Source organism: Arctopsyche grandis, chromosome 12 (genome assembly GCF_051622035.1).
Source record: "Arctopsyche grandis isolate Sample6627 chromosome 12, ASM5162203v2, whole genome shotgun sequence".
Taxonomy (NCBI): Eukaryota; Metazoa; Arthropoda; class Insecta; order Trichoptera; family Hydropsychidae; genus Arctopsyche; species Arctopsyche grandis.
In genome coordinates, this window is record NC_135366.1 from 16,626,844 (window position 1) to 16,648,134 (window position 21,291).

Genomic DNA, 21,291 nt, shown 5'->3' on the forward strand with positions numbered 1-21,291 from the left:
TTATTACTCCATTATATTTTGTAAGAAATAATAAAAGGAGGTATGTAAAAAAAAACCGAAATTTGGGTCTCATTTGTATTTGAGTGCTGTTTTGTGTAAAATTTGTATTAAGAGTGTTTTTTTTTTACTGAAGCAATGTACATATGTATGAACACAATGAATGACGAACCAAATATTATTTTCAATAAATTTATATGAATTCACAAAACACTCATTTCTTATATTGCAAACGAGGTATTTTCCAAATGCGACAGATTCCCTAGCACATTTAAACCGTCCTTGGATGGCTTCAGTTTGGTTTATAAATTCCCCCAGATTTACTTCGATTCCAGTTGACACATTATCAATATTGCGCATCGAAACCGGCAAGCAAACTCTCAGATCGAAATGGAATGGATGCGAAAGCATGTGGTATTCCGAGTCGCAGTTGTGAAAGTTGGCTGGAGCACAGTGAGCGAGTAAAATCACACCGTGGGCGGGATAAAATAAAGGGAAATGAGCCATAGGAAAGGGTGAGCGGTAATGAAAGCGAAGGGCAGCGAAAAAAAATAGAGATGGTGTGGGTGAGTGGGTGGACGAATGGGTGGCGAGATGGGGGGCGGCGCCGCAAAGGCTGCACGCGAGTCGCATGGGGGCGCCGCTAAGCTGACAGGGCGAGGCGAATACTGCCATTGTTACCATCGTTCAACGTTTGCCTTGTAAATTTCAAATCGACATCAAACACTAACCGGACTAAAGTATAAATAATACAGGTCTAATATACTACATACGTGCTTTCTTTTTGTATAAATTATTTTTAAAAATAACAGATTATTATAAAAAAAAAAAACAATTATACATTTTCTTTTGGATCATTGCATCCAACTCATACAATGGGTATTTATGTAGATACACTCTGTGACAATACGTACGTACAAATCAATTATCATTATTTGTGGCCGTTTACAAACGCAATTTAATTTTTTAAGTTAAACTTCTTTATGAGTGTTATAGTGACGTCACACGTTAGGAAAATTTGCAACGTTGAAACCAGTGGGGGCCCGTCTATATGGGTTGCGGGCTGCAGCCCTCCAAGTATAGTACATATGCATGCTATTTTTGTTTGCATTCGCTATTACAGCCGATACATCTCTGCAGCCCCCCTCCCCCCCTTGAATTCTCACGAACCAACACTGGTTGAAACATTGCACAAAGCTTGGAACGATGGAGAGGCGCCCTATATCATATTCCTCACCCTTTCTTCAGAATTACTCACAAACCTACACAAAGTAACTTGTTTCTTTCTCATTGCGTATTCAGTACATTTAGCGAAAGAAAATTTTAGTTTTTTAGTATGTGGTGTAAAACACACGGTCTATATTTTGTTCATATTTCTTTACTTCATGTACCTTGCATTTTACACTCAATTGGCTACCATTCGAGTACTTCTTTAGACGACCTTTCGTCCATTCTTCAAGCTACAACACCCTCCCCCCCCCCTCTTTGCAGTTTTAACCTCATAACTACACATATATAGCAGAATACACTAGCGGTTATTATTTAATGGTTTGAGCAAACCATTACATGCTAACCGTTTCCATTAAAACGGTTCCAAAAAATTGGCAACCTTACCCATTTAATTAATAACAAATCAAATATACAATGTTTCTGGCCAGGATGGCGCATTGGGGTTACCTATTAGACCTTCCTGGTGTAAATTAAAAATAAATATCAGCTACTCTAGTTATATGTACTTCTCATCATATGTTCAGCTTCCTATCTCTCCTCGGTATACGGAGCATTCTATATTTTTATGAGTGTATTGGCCTCTATGCAAAACTGTAGCATTCATTACCCAAGTTTCACATTTTAGCAAAACAAACTGATCATAAAATTTCACTTCAGACAAAGTGGATTTTTTTTAATTTAAAACTGCATTCCATCTTATTTTTTATTTATTTTATAAATCAAAAATCTTTCTTTCAAGCTGTATTCAGAAAGCTAAACATGCATACTTGATATTGGAGTCTACAATTGAATAGTTCATGGGAGTGTTCAAATGTAACTCGTATAAATGCATCCATAGAAAATGCACTAACGACATTTTCTATATACGAAGATAGATATGAAAGAACCTTGATTCAAAATATATCGCAAATACTATCACACTAAAAGGATTCGATCTATTTCGTATACATTGAAATTCAAATACCGCATACAGCTAGGAGCACCATCGTCTGATAGCATCAATGAAATGGGAAGTTTTACATATCACCCGACATCACAATAAAAATAAAGTAAAAAAACCTTTTTTTAGATGTCCGAATTTTTATCTTAACGCAACTTTTGCGGAACCCATCTACCACGCAAATCGAGGGACAAGCATGGATGATTTTGTTCGGTAGATGTAAATTTTTTCGATAACGTGTTGAAGCGCTCAAAGCACGGACGATCGTTTTAGGAACATGCGAAAAAATCCATAAATAGTCTACGATAAGATCTGATACACGAGACACCCGCAGAATTGAGAAGTATCGCGTGTCGCGAGCTTCACCAATGGTGTACAACGTGACGGACATTTGGAAGTTATCGTCACCGTCACGAAGTGCAAGTTCAAAGTTCAAGTGCCACGTTAAAAAATTGACAAAAAGATTATTTTTCGTATTATGTCTGTTTCAAAAGAAACGATCGTATCAAAGGGACCGAGATTGTTAATTGTCTCCAGCGACAAATTTCAGGCAATCCTTCCATGGATTTTTTCAAGGTTGACTACGGCGATAAACTTCTTTAAGTACTGCAAAAAAACAGCGTTTTGATACATTCTAGTTTAACTACAGATAAAACATAACTTATTAAAGCAATAAACCAAAACATTGTTTGCAATACTATAATAGTTTTAAGTTTCATATGAGTACAAAGGAGCACACGATAGGATTTGAAGGACTTTAGCTAATTAAAATATTCACCGATGTACTAGAATGAGACTCAAAAAGTTTTCTGCTATTCTCATAAGCTTGCGTGGTTTTGTTACATCATGCAAATATCTGAAAACTTCGTTATTAAAATATTGATGTTTCAAAAAACTAAAGTTAACTAAACTTTTCTCAATATTATACACATATTGTTACATAAAGCAGTTTAAAAATGATAACAAACATGAACAACTTTATCTACAATGCCAGTTCATTTATGTTGCAGATAAAGCGAAAATGCAATATTTAGCAAAAAAATTCAGTGCCATCATCCCACCAGCACTGATAAAACTTCTCATGGGCAATTTTTTTTTCTAAATACCATGCGATTCATTTAAAATATATCTTCAACACACGCAAGACTGAAATAATGGCAATAATCATGCACCCACATAACGTTCAATTATTAAAATGTCCACTATGATCACGTCATTTAAAAATAATTTAATAATTTCATAAATTAATATATTCGACGTTACATCTATGTACATACTTATATACAAGTGTGATAAACACGCAGACACGCAAATGTCAATTTAAAATGCGACGTCGACAAGCAAACAGCAAAAAGAAAGTAGGTACATATTATACTTTACAACCCCCACAAACCCCACTTAAAACCGACTGTACACGGAAGGGATGGTATGAATTAATAATAAACACGTACGAAAAGGCTTTATAAAAGCCACCATGGCAAAAATCCCCGTATGCATTCACATCTGTAAACATATGTACATCGTACTATAAAACTACAAATCTAAAAGGGTAAATCCAAATCAAAGAAATTACAAATGTTAATCATGAATTGAGCACGTTCGGGTAAATAACCTTTATAAAAAAAATTAACACAACAAATTGGCAAAACATGGACTTATAATACATACCGAAATATACCAATCACGCGACCGTTTGAATTACGTCGTTTCAAATTATAACTTTTAAAATAATTGAATAAATTGCAGCATGCAAACGAAGAACGTACGTACATACATACATAATATATCCAGTAATATTCTACATACGAACAATCAATAGTCTCCGCATATTATAGCAGTCGTCCAAGTCCAAGAGATTGCATATATTGATTCGTCACTACGTATTTGCCGAGTGTAATAACAACTAAAAATGCATGAGAAGCGAACGATCGAAGTGCCCGTTATGGATGTCAATTATTTACGATTACTAGTGAGAAGAATACACGTTCTGTTTGTTTTGTATTATTTATTTAATAGTAAATAATAAAAAAAATCCCACCGCAACATAGATACATTGCTGAGGGTTAAGTCATGTGTCAGGGAAATGGTGTGACGCGTATTTAATTATGACGAAGTGACGACAACGCGTGTTTTGATTACTTTATATATTTGATGCTAGTATGTGAGCTTATGGTTCTAATACAGGACGTTCTAATATGACATACATTTTATATATAACAGGATGCGGTCAACATTCATGTAAAATAATAATTTATTGTATCGCGAAATTTGATCTATAAAAATTTTATTTCGGTATAGGAAAATGGCCCCAAATAAAGTCTTTCAAACACATATGTACATGGTATCTCATACATATCACAATTAAACTATTTTTAATGTATGTAGGTATACATAACTAGTAGGTACATATGTAGATTCTCCAAAACATCATTTTTTGAAGTTTTGAAGATATTTTTCTTCAAAGTGGCATTTTTAATTGAAAAATGTCAGTTTATATCCTCTTGCTACTGAACACGTCTATAATTTGCCCGAAATGTACATAATTACTAACTACTTCTACTGTTTTATCATCTAATGAAATGTTAAATCTAATGTATTATATAATTTCGAGAGACTTTGTATGTAACTGTGTAAGGTTTGGGTGGATCATCGAAAACAAATCAAAATTTTTATGACGACGATATCGATAACGTTGAATATTATTTTTTTTCGATTCAAATAAATAATAAATAAAAAAAACAAAGGAATGTTTACTATTAGATTGTTTTGCCATGTTTATATTACACATTTTGAGCGAAGCCGGGTAAAACGACTAGTATATTATATAGGTAATATTAAATTTAAACGTATATGATCACGTATACTCGTAAACGTATACTCAAGACATACTGGCAAAAGTGATTATACAATATTTAAATAATAAAAAGAAACTATTAAAGAATACTGACCTCTCTATCCTTATTTCCATAAACGATACCTAGATTTGGCATCGCCCTAAGGATAGCCACAAGTGATTGTATTGTATTGCTGTATACAACGGGCCGATATTGTTTGAAATCTTCGTTCGTAAAACCACTTTCGTGGATAATTCTGTAAAGAAAAAACACACAAGAATGAATATTAAATTTTAAATACACACACAATTGGAGCAGAAATGCATTTCTTATCAATTCAAATAATTTATGCAAATTAAACGCAGCAAAGAAAAAACAGTTAATTACATTATAATTAATTGCACTAATAATCACATCAAGGCTAGGGCATTTGAATATACATACACGTAATCACAAGCGGGGGAACTTTTAATACAAAAAGTAAACTCGCATGCTTCTTATTAAGTCTCTTTATTGCTCTTGACACGGAGAAGAAGAAAAGAGCAAAATGAGTGTTTAAGAATGTGCGATGGCTGTTTTTATTTTATTGGCGGCATTAACCAAAACAAAAAATAAAAAAAATATATTATTACGCTCTCACTTAATGTGCAAAAAAGAAAGAATGCTGCGAAAAAAGTCATCCCATTCAGACGAAGAAGAGAGCATGTGGAGTTAGTTTCCATCCGATGCATTCCAAACTCATTCAAAACAATGAGCGCCTGTTTCAGAGGCGACGGATGCACTTTTCAAAAGTTACACATGCATTTCGCGTCGGATTGCAACAGTGACCGTCTGTCTTGAATGGTGTGTATGTTTTGATCAGACTTCGTCAACTTTTTGAATAGCATATACATATATCTCAAGTTCATATCTTATGTTTATTCTCATTGACAATATAAAGTTAAAATGCGGTCTGCAATTTTGTAACTTATACATTTCTAAATAAAGCAGAGACACCACCCATGACCCAGCAGATCTCCGAAGTTCGAGTACGATAAGTTGTTTCCTGTTGTTAAGCTGTTTCTTTTGAATAGTTATCAATTAGAGATCGGCGCGACCCAGTGCTATTTGGGCAAAAATGGGTTCACCATTGTCTATTGCAATGAAATACAAAGCTAGAGAGCAAAAAAAAGGTTGGCCATTGTAATAGAAAATGATGAACCCATTTTTTGTCTAAATAGCCCTGCGTCGCGCCGAAACTTAGTTATCAACTTATCATACAACATTTTGTTACAATCGACACATGTATTGTATTTGCGAAATACTATTATGAATTTTTTGCTATTTTTTCAGTTCAATTTTAAATTCATTTATACTTTTTGTTATCACATATTTATTTAGTAGATTTCAAATATATTAAACAAAATCATTAAAAAAACGACAAATTTTTACCATGAATTTCCGGCAAAAAAACTCGCAAAACATGCACCAAAAAGCATTAAATTCTAAAGTATATATTCTCCATCAAAAACAAATACATAATAAAAAAAACTGTATTCAAGGTTAAATTTTCTAATAAAATATGAAAGAAGCAATATTAGCAAGATATAAGATAATTTATAATGGACATAAAACGCCATTGCTTTTCTTCAAAAATTTTGACGACTACTGAATCTCAACCATGTCAGCCTCATTGGACGAGAGCACACTCTCGGGACATTGAATGAACAAGCCTGTGGTTCTCATCATCGAGAATTATGTGCACTTATTCGTATTATTTATATAATGAATGCGTCAAACAATTAGAGAGTAACACTGAAACGAACCAAGTATTTGAAAAAATATAATACCGTTTTAATTAAATTTTTGCCGAGTAACCTTAAGTTATCTTAAATTTAATCAAAAAACAAAAAATGACGGCGTAATTTTTAATAAAACAAGAAAATCCATTCCTAGTACAAGTTTATTTTGTGCTTACACATTATAGTGAACGCTCGTTATGAAAATATTAAATTACATACAAGTCGTTCAAACGCATTAGTAACATACGATACGTCCCCTTGGATAAAATAAAATGGAGAAGTCTACATTGCGGAATTTTTACGTCTATATTCGTATACAATGTGGGGATATAAAAATATGAGAGGAAAATTTGATGAAACATTACAAAGTCTAAGGTGGAACATTTGTGCCGAGTAAGCGGATGGAATAGATGGGTACGTGCATCAATAGGCGTTCTCTTTTATCAAAGACCCACAAATGCAAAATTAAATCACGCAAATTGGAACGGAAGCTCTGCTTTTCGAAGTGACTAACAAGGAAAGCGATGCTACTACAGCTCGCATGCAGATATTCCTAATCGGAAAAACAATGGTTCTTTATTCTTCCAAAAGAGCCGTCGCACAAGTAGCTACCACAACAGTGTACGCATTGGCGGCATAGAATGCGAGGCGATTTCACGCGAATAATTGCCGCGACGACGGAAACAATGCACGAAATTCGCATACGCCAATTTTCAACGGGTCAAAATAGAATTGTCAACATTTTAACACACAAATCGATTCTGGCGAATTGTAAATAGAATGCTGCTACTTGAAACACACAAACGAGCTTTTGGCATTAGTGTTTGTTTGGCGACAGAGTAAGCAGCGCTGAGATCGTATGCCCTTCCATAAGTTTCCAGAAACCTTTGGTTCAAAATTAAAAATCCCCGAAAATATCTTCACAAATAAACTTATTAGCAATTTATTTCTTAATTATTGGTAGTAGAATGTTTCTGAGAAAAGACAAGTTAAATAGTAATGTGGTGGGTCTTAATAGCCATACATAGCCATTGATAAATTTATGATATATCGGAGAATTATCCATAAAAAAATGTTAGACATTATTGGAAAACTATTGTTACAGACATTGGATGACACGATTGAGAGTAACCTAGGGGTACGATTGCGGTGAATGTGTGTGAAGGTGAAATTTTAATAAAGATCTATTCCAGTGACGTGCCGTGGAAATCTCCCTGTCTTTATCGCATAGCCTCACTTATGTATGCGCGAACGGGATACAAGGGGACTCGGTATGACGTCACCTAGTCCCCTTGTATCCTACTCGTAAGTCTGTACGATAAAAAGATTTTTCATATTACCTATTATACCTAGTCTATTCATATTACCACTGCACGTACCGGCAACAACAAGTAAAACTAGTTACTAGTAGTTCTAAACTAGTTACACATCACCAGAGATCGGCATTGGATGGATGCTTTTCGCACAAAAAATGGTTCACTATTGTCAATTTCATAAAAAAAATCATGCCTTTTTGCTCTCTTGCTTTGAACAGTAATGGAATGGTCTATTGCTGTTTGAAATGCATCCATCCAACGCCGATCTCTGCACATCAAAATGGTCTAGTTAGGAGTCTACTCCGTTCGACACCGACTATCGTTTTCTCGACTTGACGAATTTCTCAATTTCTCGTCTGCCTGAACAATAGATTTTTCTATATACATGATTGTGTGTGTGCATTCGCACCGCACATTTCAATTATTAATTCCTAACGCATGGTTTTTGTACATAGAGCAGTGATGTGCGGTTGTTCTTGTGCAATATTGCTGGACAACCATCTCTCCTTTTTTGACGAAAGGGTCTCTCAGACTTTATTCGTTGGGGGGTCTCATGTTGGGGACTTTAAAGGTTGAATTTTTTGACCTGTTGTGATCATTCATCGATTTTTATGCTATTAACACAACTTAAAAACAGTAAAAAAAAAGTTGACAATCAATTCTTAATATATTTTTTAATTCTTAATGTTCATCTCGTTAAATAAGTACATATATATTTCACTTTGTAAAACATTTTTGTGCTTATGATTTTTTTTATCCCAATCCCAAGCAAACGAGAAATTTAGATATTCTGAAAGTTGTTAAAACGCGAATCGGTCGAACCGGACGCACTGATATCATAAGTTTAAAGAAAATGTTATCCTACTCATATTTCAGTTCCTTTATAATAACATCAATCATAAGTTCAGTGCTAAGATAACTAATATGGCAGGCGATTGAAACTGAGTAAACATTGATGAAGCTAATCGAAGCTGTATACATATGTACATGCAGAGTAGAATAAAAAACATTGTTTGAATTCTGCAATTTATGTATTTTAAGAACTCAAATCCTTTTCGACCAATTTCTCAGATATTTCAAATGAATGAATTCGATTCATGAGTGGGTAGATTGAAAATCAAATTAACAAGGGTGGAAAGAGAGACAACGAGAGAGGGCACTCTGGGGTCTAAAAATAACGATTACAACATTGACATAACAGAAGATAACGGTAAAAAATGATCATATCAGTATTTATATATTTTTATTATACTCCGACTAAACAACTGAAGACAAAGAAAACAGTGAAGAATATACATACATACATAAAGACTTACGTACGTACAAAAACAAAAACAACAACAACGACGACGCACTTGGCAAATTTAAAGGAAAAACACCCCGAGTTTTCCTTTTTGGCTCGAATCTCCTTTCGCGGACGTAATATATTGTAATGGTTTTCTATAAGTTGCCAAGGTCGGATGTGTGTGAAAAAAATTCATTCATGATAATATCTCGTGAGGTCTCCGCGCTGTGCCAAATACCCTTTGGAGGATAGTCGGTCATTTCAAGTGGAAATTCGGAAAAGTCGATACGCCCCAGTGACGCGCGCGTTCATTTTCCCCCAGAGTCGAGCCATTTACAATTTATGTTATCTCGCTACTATGTACATATGTACAAGCTCATTTTTATATCTTACATGTACATAGTGTATAACTCCCACCTACTAGCGAAAACATCTAGATCAGCTAGGGGTAAAATTGTTAACATCGATCGACTTTGCAATTCCAGAAAAGTCTGTACTTAAAAGTAAGGTACATTTCCCTTTTATGCGAAATCATAATATATGATAGTGCAAATCTAATACTTGCTAACCAATGTGACATATGTTGCACAATAGGCAATTGTATACATAATAAATTTAATAAGTCAAAGATATACTCACTTCATTTGTTTAACTATAGTACTTTTCCCTGACTCTCCGGCACCTGAAACAAAAACAATTCGTTTATATTTATAACACATTAGAAACATTAATGAAGTGTGTAAGTATTCGATAACAGAACACCTAGATAGTGTAACATTAATTTAAATTACGATCTTCGTTAGAAAACAACGTTATCAGAATAGTATGCAAACACAGACACGCTTTACAACACCTTTACTATGGATGTACGTATAGCCGATTGTTATTTCATCAGTTCAGAATATCTACTAATTCTCGACTACTTGACTCAAGATTGAACCCTCCCCTTAAAACCAAAGTGTTATCCGTATACCGTCATAAACTAGTCAAATTTTGTAGTTATCCGTATACTTATTGATTAAATTTGTCTTTGTTTTTCGAGTGTTATGTTCTACTTTTGTTAAAAGAAGTGACAAGAGATGATAAAATTAGAATGAAACGATGAATTTTTAAGACCTTCTGAGTGCAGACTTACGCGGTTTGAAAATCTTACTTATAATCTTATAATATTCACAACAAGATGGGTTCAATTCAAATTAAGATTTTCATCTCAATGAACCACTCAGCAGTAAAATGAGATCAATTTAATATAAAAATTTAACATAAATTATTTGATACATAATGGTTGATACATATCTAGATACAAAAATTCTTCACATGTATTCTTTTTAATACAAACAATACTCAAACAAATTATTCGTTAATAGAAATTTCTAATATACTAGCCAAAAGGACGACCATTCCGATGATGATTGTATCTTTTAAAATTGTCATATGTATGTATATGTTTAATCTTAGGTCGATTGTGTAAATTTCCCATCAGTCCAATTTCAAACCTTAATTCAAAATCCAAATTCTACTTTATAAATCAGATGCTCAGATGCCCAATATGATATAGCTCTCGTGTTGGTTTAGCAAATTAAATACCAAACATCATTTGGAGTAAATACGTTAGATTCGCGTGGGAAATTAAAGCAGAAAAATTGAAGGGATTGAACGAAAGCGCGATGATTATTAATGGATTAGTCAAAGCTGACAGCCATTATTACAGGCGTATATAATATAAGGGATATGCAAATGAGAAGTCCGGCAGCGGTGTTAATCGTTCGACTTGGCGATAAGAACTTTGGCGAACACGCAAAGAGAAATGCTAAAAAAAATGGCAATTCGAGCGAAATAAAACAACGAATGGCGACTAAAATTAATTAATTCGAATGAATTTGCTTTCACACGATTCGACTAAACAAATGCAGCTATTTTTACTATTTTTATTTATTTATTTATACTCGTTCACACAAATAATACCGGTGAGGAGACATGCGATACAATTTCACACACGGTAAATTACGACGTGTGCCACAACAACAATAATTGGTTTACTAAGACGATAATTAATTTCAAGCTTTATTAATGAGATATATATTTAAACTTTTAACTAAAGATATTGACTCTTTAATACAAAATTGCTACTACTAGAGCTGTCGCTTTCTAAAACACACGGTAATTTACGCTATGATCGAATAAATCGGTGGCCTCCCCCCCCCCCCAGCTTCTCGCAAATTCGAGTTATTAGCATCTCGAATTTACTGAATATTAGAAAATGCTACCTACTCACACTCTTCTCAACAATTTGCTGTATCAAAAAAATTGTTGATTGTAAATATACTGTCTCTATTGTATTCTATGTCCTGTTGTTTGAAAAATTGTTAGTACTTATGTACAAAAATAACATATCACATGTGTCGCCTTGGGGTAACTTTTATCATAGTACATATGATGTATTACGTAATAAAAAAATGTTTGGTGAGATGCCATTACACACTTCAAAGTTGGTGTTTGAGTTCAATTTTTCGCCTGGTGTTGGACAAGAACTGTCACATAAATGCCTCGAATGTAAGTCAATACGTGTATAATATTAAAATTATATCAGAACTTGTCACTATTCGAATCATCTTGACTTATCCCTCTCAGTGGAAAACACCAACATGAGAAGTGTCATTCTAAAGAGACTTCGAGACACGTTTCTCATGACGAAGGATTAACACTCCATGTTCGAGTACGACTTGATAATAATTTAAGCTGTATGTGGACGTGCAGTATTTGTCATCGGAGACTTGTTCGGTCTGTGGACCTTCCGATGCGGTTATCGCATCTGACCGCGAACTATCTGTTTACGTTCGCCCTTGTCTGACGAACAATAACAATTTCAGAGATAGGAAAAGTGTCAGAATCCGGCCGCAATGTGGTGCGTATCCCATGGCGCACAAACAGACCTGAAAAAATCTGGCTTTCAGACATCAGAAATGCCGCGTCCCATTCATATACGGGCAAATGATAATAAAAAAGCACACCAACTGAAAATCGTTAAATATTTAAACACTAACCCGTTAAGCCGAATAAATATTTAACCGAAATCAGCCTTGTTAATCCACGCACTCGCCGAGAGTGTGACTCTATGTAAAATTGGGCGTGTCGTGTGTATTTGCGTGCACAGACACATTTTATTGTTCCACGAGGACACACTTGGCAAAGTATGAGCTAATCAAATGTGCGATTTCAAGGTAAAAGTCTAGAAATATTCCAATGTCCGCTATATTGCTATATTATATTAATTAACAAACGCATTTTACTATCATAATACATTTCAATTGGAAGGATTAGCAATACTGCAAAACCCACGTTAGCGTGAGACATTTGCATTTCTAATATGCATACATTATTACAATCAGAAGTAATGACCCATATTCCTTATCCTACTATACAAACATTCTAAAAAATCTCGTTTCTTATCTTCACGAAATCAAATTTAAGCATTTCTACTCTGAAACACATAGAAATTTGTCTTCAAAAAATCTTATACAAGAGAGAAATTTTGTTCCATAAAATATCAAATACAAAAGCACTAATCCAATTCCTGAATTTTTTCAAGAAAATATACATCACGTAATTATCTTATGAATATATCTGAGTAATTGACGGAATACATTCTTAGATGATTCAACGGATGTGACACAGAAAAAAATCTTACGTAATCTTATCATCATTAAAATTTTGCATACATTTCAAGTTCACATGTCAACTATGATACGGCTTATCTCATCGAAACCTCCGAGATAACAAATTTCAATATAACTTATATTTTGCATTTACATACTATGAGTATTTCCAAGCCTAGTAACAGACGGCGTTAAGCATATGGGAAGAATCGAACGGAGGAGGAACTCATTACATAAACATTTCATTTGAAGAAGCAAATGTCTTTGAAACAAAGCCAGAAAAATGTGCATAAGACTTTTATTGACGATGAAGTCAATACAATCAAATCCCAAATGAAATCACAGAAAAGATGCAATTACAAACTAATTATTATGATCGGAGAATGTGTTCGTAATTTATTACCATACGCTAAGTACAGACGGTCTAATTCTAAGTACTACTACAAACTAGCAAGTTTCGCGAGCCGTTAAACGCGGTCAATTACATCCTGCGATAAGGACTTCCTGTTTAGGAAACCTTTGACTTGTGTGTGCTGTCGAAATGCACCTTCCATTTATGATTATAACTTTAGACACACACACTCGTGTGGCCTACTTCACTATTTTCAGCATTTTATACGGCATTTTATACATACATAATACGAACGCTGTTCATTTAGATCGCGTGTGAAAACGAAGTAAAAAATTCTAGCCGTTAATACGTATTAAGAGGTTGAAATTGACACTTGAAACAAACGTCATTTGACACGGACGACAGTTCTGACCGAGAGAACTGACGCCGCATACTAATTCATGAGTCAGGGATTGGTAACTGGCAACGGGGGAGCGAAATTTAATTAAATGATTACGAAAAATGTGTATATAAGGACTTCAAACCTTAATACTCCTCATAAAGAGCCTACAGATATATGCAACAATATAAAGCAATCCTATCCACTAATAACTATCTATGTACTATCTAATAGCGTGTTTTGGGTGAGGCTTACACACACACGTAGACCTCCTAAAAAGATTCATCTCAAATTAACCTGTACTACACTATCATTAGAGATCAGAAATTAAGACATAAAAACGAAAGGGGTGTATTTATGCATGGACAAGTATGGGTATTTCAAAAAATAAATATTAATATCATCAGAAGTATATATAGGAATGCAGGAGATTGCACCACTGACGAAGACATGCTCATTTGTACGCGGACGGCTGAGCGAGCGTACGGTTGGTGGAATGAGACCGCGTGCGGGGGGGAAGACTGAAGGGGTAATGCTCGATTATATAGTGCAGTCGTAGCCAGGATTTTTAGGGGGGGCGGGCACAATGCCACCTCCCCCCCCCCCCTTGGATACAGCCATGGTTCAGATACAATATGCGAATCGACCGCGAGAGCTATGAATGCTGAAACCGCTAGCGACAATAGTCGGGTGTGCTTTATGTATTTATGTGCAATTCCTTTCCAAAACTACCCATTGAAATATAAACAGGCACAACACTAATTTACCGACAAAATACACGCACATTTGTTACAGACTGCCAGTATAAATGTCATTCATGTGTTAGAAATACCATTTTATCAATTCGTTCACAACAAAAGTATTTTTTTTTTTTGACAGCTACTGTCAATTTGTACTAATCATTGTACCGATGCTATGAAGAAATCGTCGCACTGAAACCTATTATTCTACGCTGAGACCAATGCATAAACAGTTGATTGTGTCAGAAATACATATACAATGATTTGATCCATCTGTGAATTCAGTGCCTTAATTCTAGTCGTGCTGTAAATTATCTGTGGTATTGGAGACTGACCGTGTGTATATGCGAGAGAGGAGATGGTACGCAAGCATCGATCCAATCGGTGGGTTATATTTGGGCATCGACATCACCGAGTATATACACAAACATCCTAGATATAATTTTTCCGGGATGAAAAACAGATGGTGGTGTCGTCAGTGATCTGCAAACTTTGAGGTCTGAACGATTGCGACCCGAAGTAGAAATATGTACTTTGCATATTGTGAGGTGTGCGGCGAGGCGAACCTATAAAATAAAATAAAACGAATGGATTGTCGACCCGTGCTTTCGGTCCTAAAACGCTATGAGCGGATGTTTCAATTGGAGCCAACTTGAAACGCGTCCCATCATTAAATCTGTGAGCTGTCGGCTGAATATTGAACTGCAGACACATTTCCATCTCAGCACGAGTGCGAGACCATTTGCATTTCAGTGGCAGCTACTGGACTTTTCTCTTTGTTGTCTTTGAAAAAATAAACAAACGTATAAGGCAGTGTTGAAATCGTTAAAGCCGATGGTAAAAATCTATTATTTTATTACATACATATATGTATATTTCTTTGAATTGCAAGTCTTACTACACGAAGGAGAAGAAATAAATATACGTATAAAAAAATTAGGATGGAGTGCATTTGGACGAATGAATGCGGTTTTGAAATCAAAAATGCCACTTTGAAGAAAAAGATCTTCGATCAATATTTTTTGCCAGTAATGATGTATGGATGTGAAAGTTGGACATTGAACACCAAGTTGCTACACACAGTCCCATACACTCGAAGAAGTATGGAACGTTGTATGCTTGGCATAACAAGGAAAGACAGGAAACAGAATACGTGGATGAAAAGTATGACAGGAGTTGTGTATATAGTGGATAGAGTGAAGAGATTGAAATGGCAATGGGCGGGCCATGTGGACGAAAGGAGGACAAAATAAGTACTAGAATGCAAAAGGGTAAAAGAAAGACCGAAGGGAAGATGCGTAGACGAAATTAGGAAAATGTGTGGGGTGAGATGGATGAGAATTGCGTAAAACAGAGACGAGTGGAAGCGTGTTAAGAAGCATTTGTCCAGCAGTGGATGGTGAATGGCTGTAGATTATAATAATGATAACTACACGAAAGATTTTGGGACAAATCCTGCTTATAACATTATATAGGTATAATACTATTATCATAGGTATAATACTAAGAAAAACCTTGTAAAAAGTAGAAGCTCTAAATATTTTTCGGATTGCTTTCAGGAATTTGTCAAGAGCATTTAGAGTAGACAACAATGACTAGACGCCAGATATTCATTATAGCACGATTAAAAAAATGGTCACTTCAGAGGCCGAAATGGGCAATTGCTTTATATTTTTCAAGGAATTATTACAATTTATTAAATAAAAAATATTTTTATAAAAAGTAGGGAGCGATATATTAATTATAATTATTAGTACTAAATCAATAGACATATTTTCTATGAACCGCGAGGACCAAAATTTTCTCTCCGACTAATAAACAAATCTGGATTTAAGCTAAATAAAAGCTTTTAAAAACATCGATAAAGTAAAAAAAAATAGTGCATGTGCCAAGGACATGTTTAGGTTGCTTGTGGAAGAAAAGAACGTTGTTTGTTATATTTTCGCTAGGCTTTAGATATTATTTAATTTATATAATGTGTTACTAATTCAGCCTATTGGCAGCTTGCCCCGCCCCAAAATGATACTGCTCCGGTCAAAATCCGATGTATAATGACATATATGAAAGATTTTTTAATGTTTGTCAGGGTAATTCGAGCAGAAATTAGTGATGAATAATTGATTTGTGATTTGTTAATTTATTTTACTTACTATTGTAATTTGAAATTATTTTGTTAGCATGGAATTTTTATTATTATTTTATTGTTTTCATTATTATTATTACTTATTTTGTTATTTTTATAAATGGTTTACTTTATTTAAAATGTTATTTATGGTTTACTATTTTATGCATGCTTGTTATTTAAACTGTTAAATTATCTAAAAATAAATAAGTCAATAATGAGTCTCACGTATACATATATATGGACTTCAATTTAGAGAAAAACGATAAAGAAGAAGAGGGAAAAGGTGAGGAGACTTGGCAGGCCCAAACTCACATGGATAGGGCTCGTCAATAAGAACCCGGAAGATGCCCAGATACCAACCGAGACGACCCAGGACCGACGATCTTGGTGATGCCGCATTAAGAGAGCAGACCCCCAACTAAATGGGATAAAGGTTAAGCTCAACAACAATTTAAAGAAAGACGACTTACAAACATTATCACAATTTCCTTGAAATTAATTTAACATTTCAGCCAGTGACAATCTAAAGAATTTATCCATCGATTTCAAAATCTTATCGACTTCTGTCTAATGCCTAATGTTTTCACTAAAAAACTTTACATCCCTGATCTAAAATGTGCAGGAATTATGAGTTTAGGTATATTGTATTCATAAATGAGATTTATCACTTCGTAATTTTCGCTGGCAGTGCTGTTCCGAATAAAGCACACATTCAAACAAAACTTTATAATCGAATGAAACTTCAATGTAAGAGAAAAAGAAAGCATATCCCGGGAGAGACTCGTAATCCACTTCCGAAATATTACAACTGCGTAGTGAATCGACGTTAGGAAATTACTCAATTTGAAAAATCCTCGTCGTCTGTAAGATTGTATAGACTGTGAAGTCTCAATATTATATGTACATAATAAGAACGATAGGAAAGTAAAAATGCAAAGACATTGCTATAGAATTGCGAACGACATCACAAAAGAAGAAAATGCTGAACAGACACTGGATAAGTTCTAATGTGGTACCCGGGGGAATCGTTCGTACACGCCAAGGGCGATATCAGGAACACGTGTGGAATCCAACACAGACGTGTTGCTCAGAACGAGAAGAAGTGGAGACGTGTCGGCGAGGCTTTTAACCATCAGCGAACGTTTACGATCTGATGATTGTGGTTAAAAATATCATCGACAAGTACGAAAACCCATTTTACAGAGTTCCCCATCCGATGAAGAAGACCGGGGTCTTCGGAATGGAAAAATCCAAATACAAAAAAAAAAGGTTACGACACAATTTATCATCATTTTATACGGGATTGGCACGTGCCACAAAAACGTTTACGTGCCCTCAATTATCGCGTCTGTCCCAAGTCAATACGCGCGGGCGCGCTGAACGAACATTTCACCGTAAATTTATTGAATTACAATCTAAAAGTCTCGTGATATCGTCACATTTTCTCAGTCACTTGATTACCATACAATAAAAACTGGATAGCGACCCAAAGAGGGAGATTCATACATCTAAGCGAGTTCAACATTATTTGCTCTAATTCACGCACGCGATCACAGTTCTCGTGACACGCCTCAATGAAATCCAATACAAATTACACAAATCTTTCTTACACATCGACTCAAGTTTGTGTCACGTGTTACCAATATCCAACACATTCCATACCTCGTCGTATAGAAATAAAAATCATTTTGATAGAATTTAAAATTATACTACTGCATTTTATTATACGATATCGAGAAATGGAATGTGTACGTGTGTCGTGTCATGATCTAGTGTGGAATACAAGGACCATATAATGACTAAGCTGAGTAAACACGACAACTTTGTGTGAAGGTATTCCAAGAATAGTGTCCGCAATCGAAACTGGTATACAAAGTATATCAACCGATGGAGATAAGTGACGTGTGAATCATTGGCTAACTGCAAACACATATCATTCGCAAAATACTTTTCAATGAAAACGTAGTATGTAAACATATTAATCAGCACGAGATATGGTAACATGAAGGATTTCTTGGATTTCGAACATACATACATATGTAGCTCCCCTAATATATCAAACTGGTCTCCGTGACGAGCCCGAATGTGAAACGCCGGAAAATGCAAATATCGGAAGGCAAAGATCGAAAATCGAAAGATAAAAAAAAGGGTGCATGGTAAACGGTACATACTCACTTAATTTGCGCGAGCAGGATACAACAGGAACAGGCTTTTCATCCCGTATTAATGTGCGCGCGCAGAATACGGGAGGAAAAGCCTGTTCCTCTTGTTCCTGTTGTATCCTGCTCGCGCAAATTAAGTGAGTATGTACGTGAATATGTACCGTTTACCATGCACCCTTTTTTTATCTTTCGACTTAAGATCTTTCGATTTTCGATCTTTGCCTTCCGATATTTGCGTTTTCCGGCGTTTGACATTCGGGCCCGTGAGTTAGACCCATATCAAACATTAACTGTTTTCCTTGTAGTGAAGTTTTTGTGGTAACGGTTTCTCTCCAGTAGTTAGTTGCCTTTTTGAGGCGATAAAATGGGTATTTGGAGGAAATGCCTTCGTTGAGTAAGGTGTATTTTGATGGAGCTAAATTGTATTTATATGTAAATTTTTCGACCGTGACAACTGATCAAATTGACAGTTCGGTGACAATTTCGTATACGCCACGAAAATATTGAACACGGAATATATGGCATTCGAAAATTCCACCCACCGAGAATCACCCATGCAAAATATCACGCTAACGAGATTTCAATTGCCAGATATATTCCGTATTCGCGATTGTCCGTTTACAGATCAATCTGGATTAAATTGACAGATCAATCTGGATTTTATCATCATTTCTGGTAATGATTGCAATATATGGTAAATATAAAATTTTATTTTTATTATATACATATACTTGACTTTTTACTCGGCTTCGCTCGGTATTTGTAATATAAACCGCTTAAACATGGCCAATTTAATAGTAAACATGTTATTAAATTTATTTTATTTTATTTATTTGAATATTCATTTGTTTTTTTTATTAAATTGAACGTCAAGAATTCTAAGAACCAAACAAACATACATACAAAGTCTCTTTCAAAATTATATATTAGAAACCAGGTAGGCCTAGCAGGTAAATCCCAATTACAAACATTGCAACATTTTTATTACGTAAGTCGTTGAATTACGAGACACTGAAAATTCGAAATTAACGAGACATCTATGATTTTTGTAAATTGTACATTAATTATACTCAAGTAGTGGTGAGATAGTAGGTAGGAAGGTTACTAGGCAATTTAATTGAGGAACCGTTTCAACAATGACATCAGAAAAATTGACAAACTCTGATAGGAAACGATCGACCTGGAGTCACAAATATCCAAGTCTGACCATTAACATCACAGATATACTCAGAATAAATTATTTTCAATCGAGGTCAACTCACGGGATCAAACCCGGCGCTTCTCGGTGCTAGGCAAAAGCCCAACCACGAGACATGCTACTGGCTATAGAATCGGGTAGTTGCGATAGAATGACAGTTCCAATATTAAGCCAGAGCTTAGTTTAATAGTTAATCGGAATAAAACAACTAACTGGATGTATGCAACGTCACTACAAAAGACACTATTATTGTACAAGATCTCTTTGTTGAACAGAAGAACTGCCGCTGTGAAAACCAATATTTTAAAATGATTTAATAATTCGTTTTAAAAAATTCTAAAATTGATCACATGCAAGTTGTAAACATATAACAGTGTGTAAATTTTCAGTTATTGTGTTTTCATCGCGAGCGCAATTAATATTTTTACGAAACTAATTAATAGTTTCAAATTTCGTGTGAAGCAAAATAAGATTAATACACCAAAATCACAATCATCATATTGTATGAAAATACTATAATAATAATAGCGGCGTGATAATACAAATTTCTCCTCTATGGCTAACCGTTTGAGAAAATCCACCTAGTTGCCAGTGTGTGAACAATAGTCTCGTATGTCTGAGCTTTTGAAAACGAGACGACTTCGTTGCAAGAAAAACGTAAGTGGGATAAAATAATTAGGACGTCTATCAAACTGATGCTTTTGACCCAGCTTGATGATTTAACACAAGGTCACAGTTCAAGGGTTAATGAACGAACGACATACACACACATTGTACCTATGTGCAACACACACATACTGAGTACACTTCATTCACTCTTTGCACACGTGACGTAGTGACCATTCATTCGTTTGATTGATTTGCGCAATCATGAAAAGTGTTGCTCGTTTTGCTGAAGCCTTACTGGGTCTTCGCTTAGTAAGAAAGTCCACCGTGATTGTTAGATGAAATCTAGGATGTGTTTTTAAGTAGAACGCGACCATCGTCATTATCGTCTTCGCTCGAATGGACAAATAAGCAAATCTATCGAATGAAAATATCTAGTGCAGTATTTTCAGCTGTTAGCTGGAAGAACTCACCTAGGTCATACGTATCAAAAGCGGCTCTTCCCATCAAACAAACATATTTCAAATTGCTAATTTTATATGCATGAGTAGATGATCAGTCAAAGTAGAAAATTTTCATCTGCCTTCAGATAAATACAGCAAAAAATACCATTGTAGAGATATATACATAGATACAGTGATTGCAATCATTGTGTGATTATAATCAACACTTATCCAATACAGAAGATTG

The 21,291-nt window shown here is 34.9% G+C and overlaps 1 protein-coding gene across 4 annotated transcripts in view; it reads right to left on the reverse strand.

The window, feature by feature from the left end:
- The window catches only part of Galphao (G protein alpha o subunit), a 68,380-nt gene that overhangs the window by 30,976 nt on the left and 16,113 nt on the right, over positions 1 to 21,291 (reverse strand). For all 4 annotated transcript variants that reach the window (XM_077442433.1, XM_077442431.1, XM_077442432.1 and 1 more), the window contains 2 exons: positions 10,023 to 10,065; positions 5,116 to 5,257 (listed from right to left, as the gene is read on the reverse strand). In XM_077442433.1, coding sequence (XP_077298559.1) covers positions 5,116 to 5,257; positions 10,023 to 10,065 — 185 coding nt within the window. The remainder of the gene's footprint in view (positions 1 to 5,115; positions 5,258 to 10,022; positions 10,066 to 21,291) is intronic.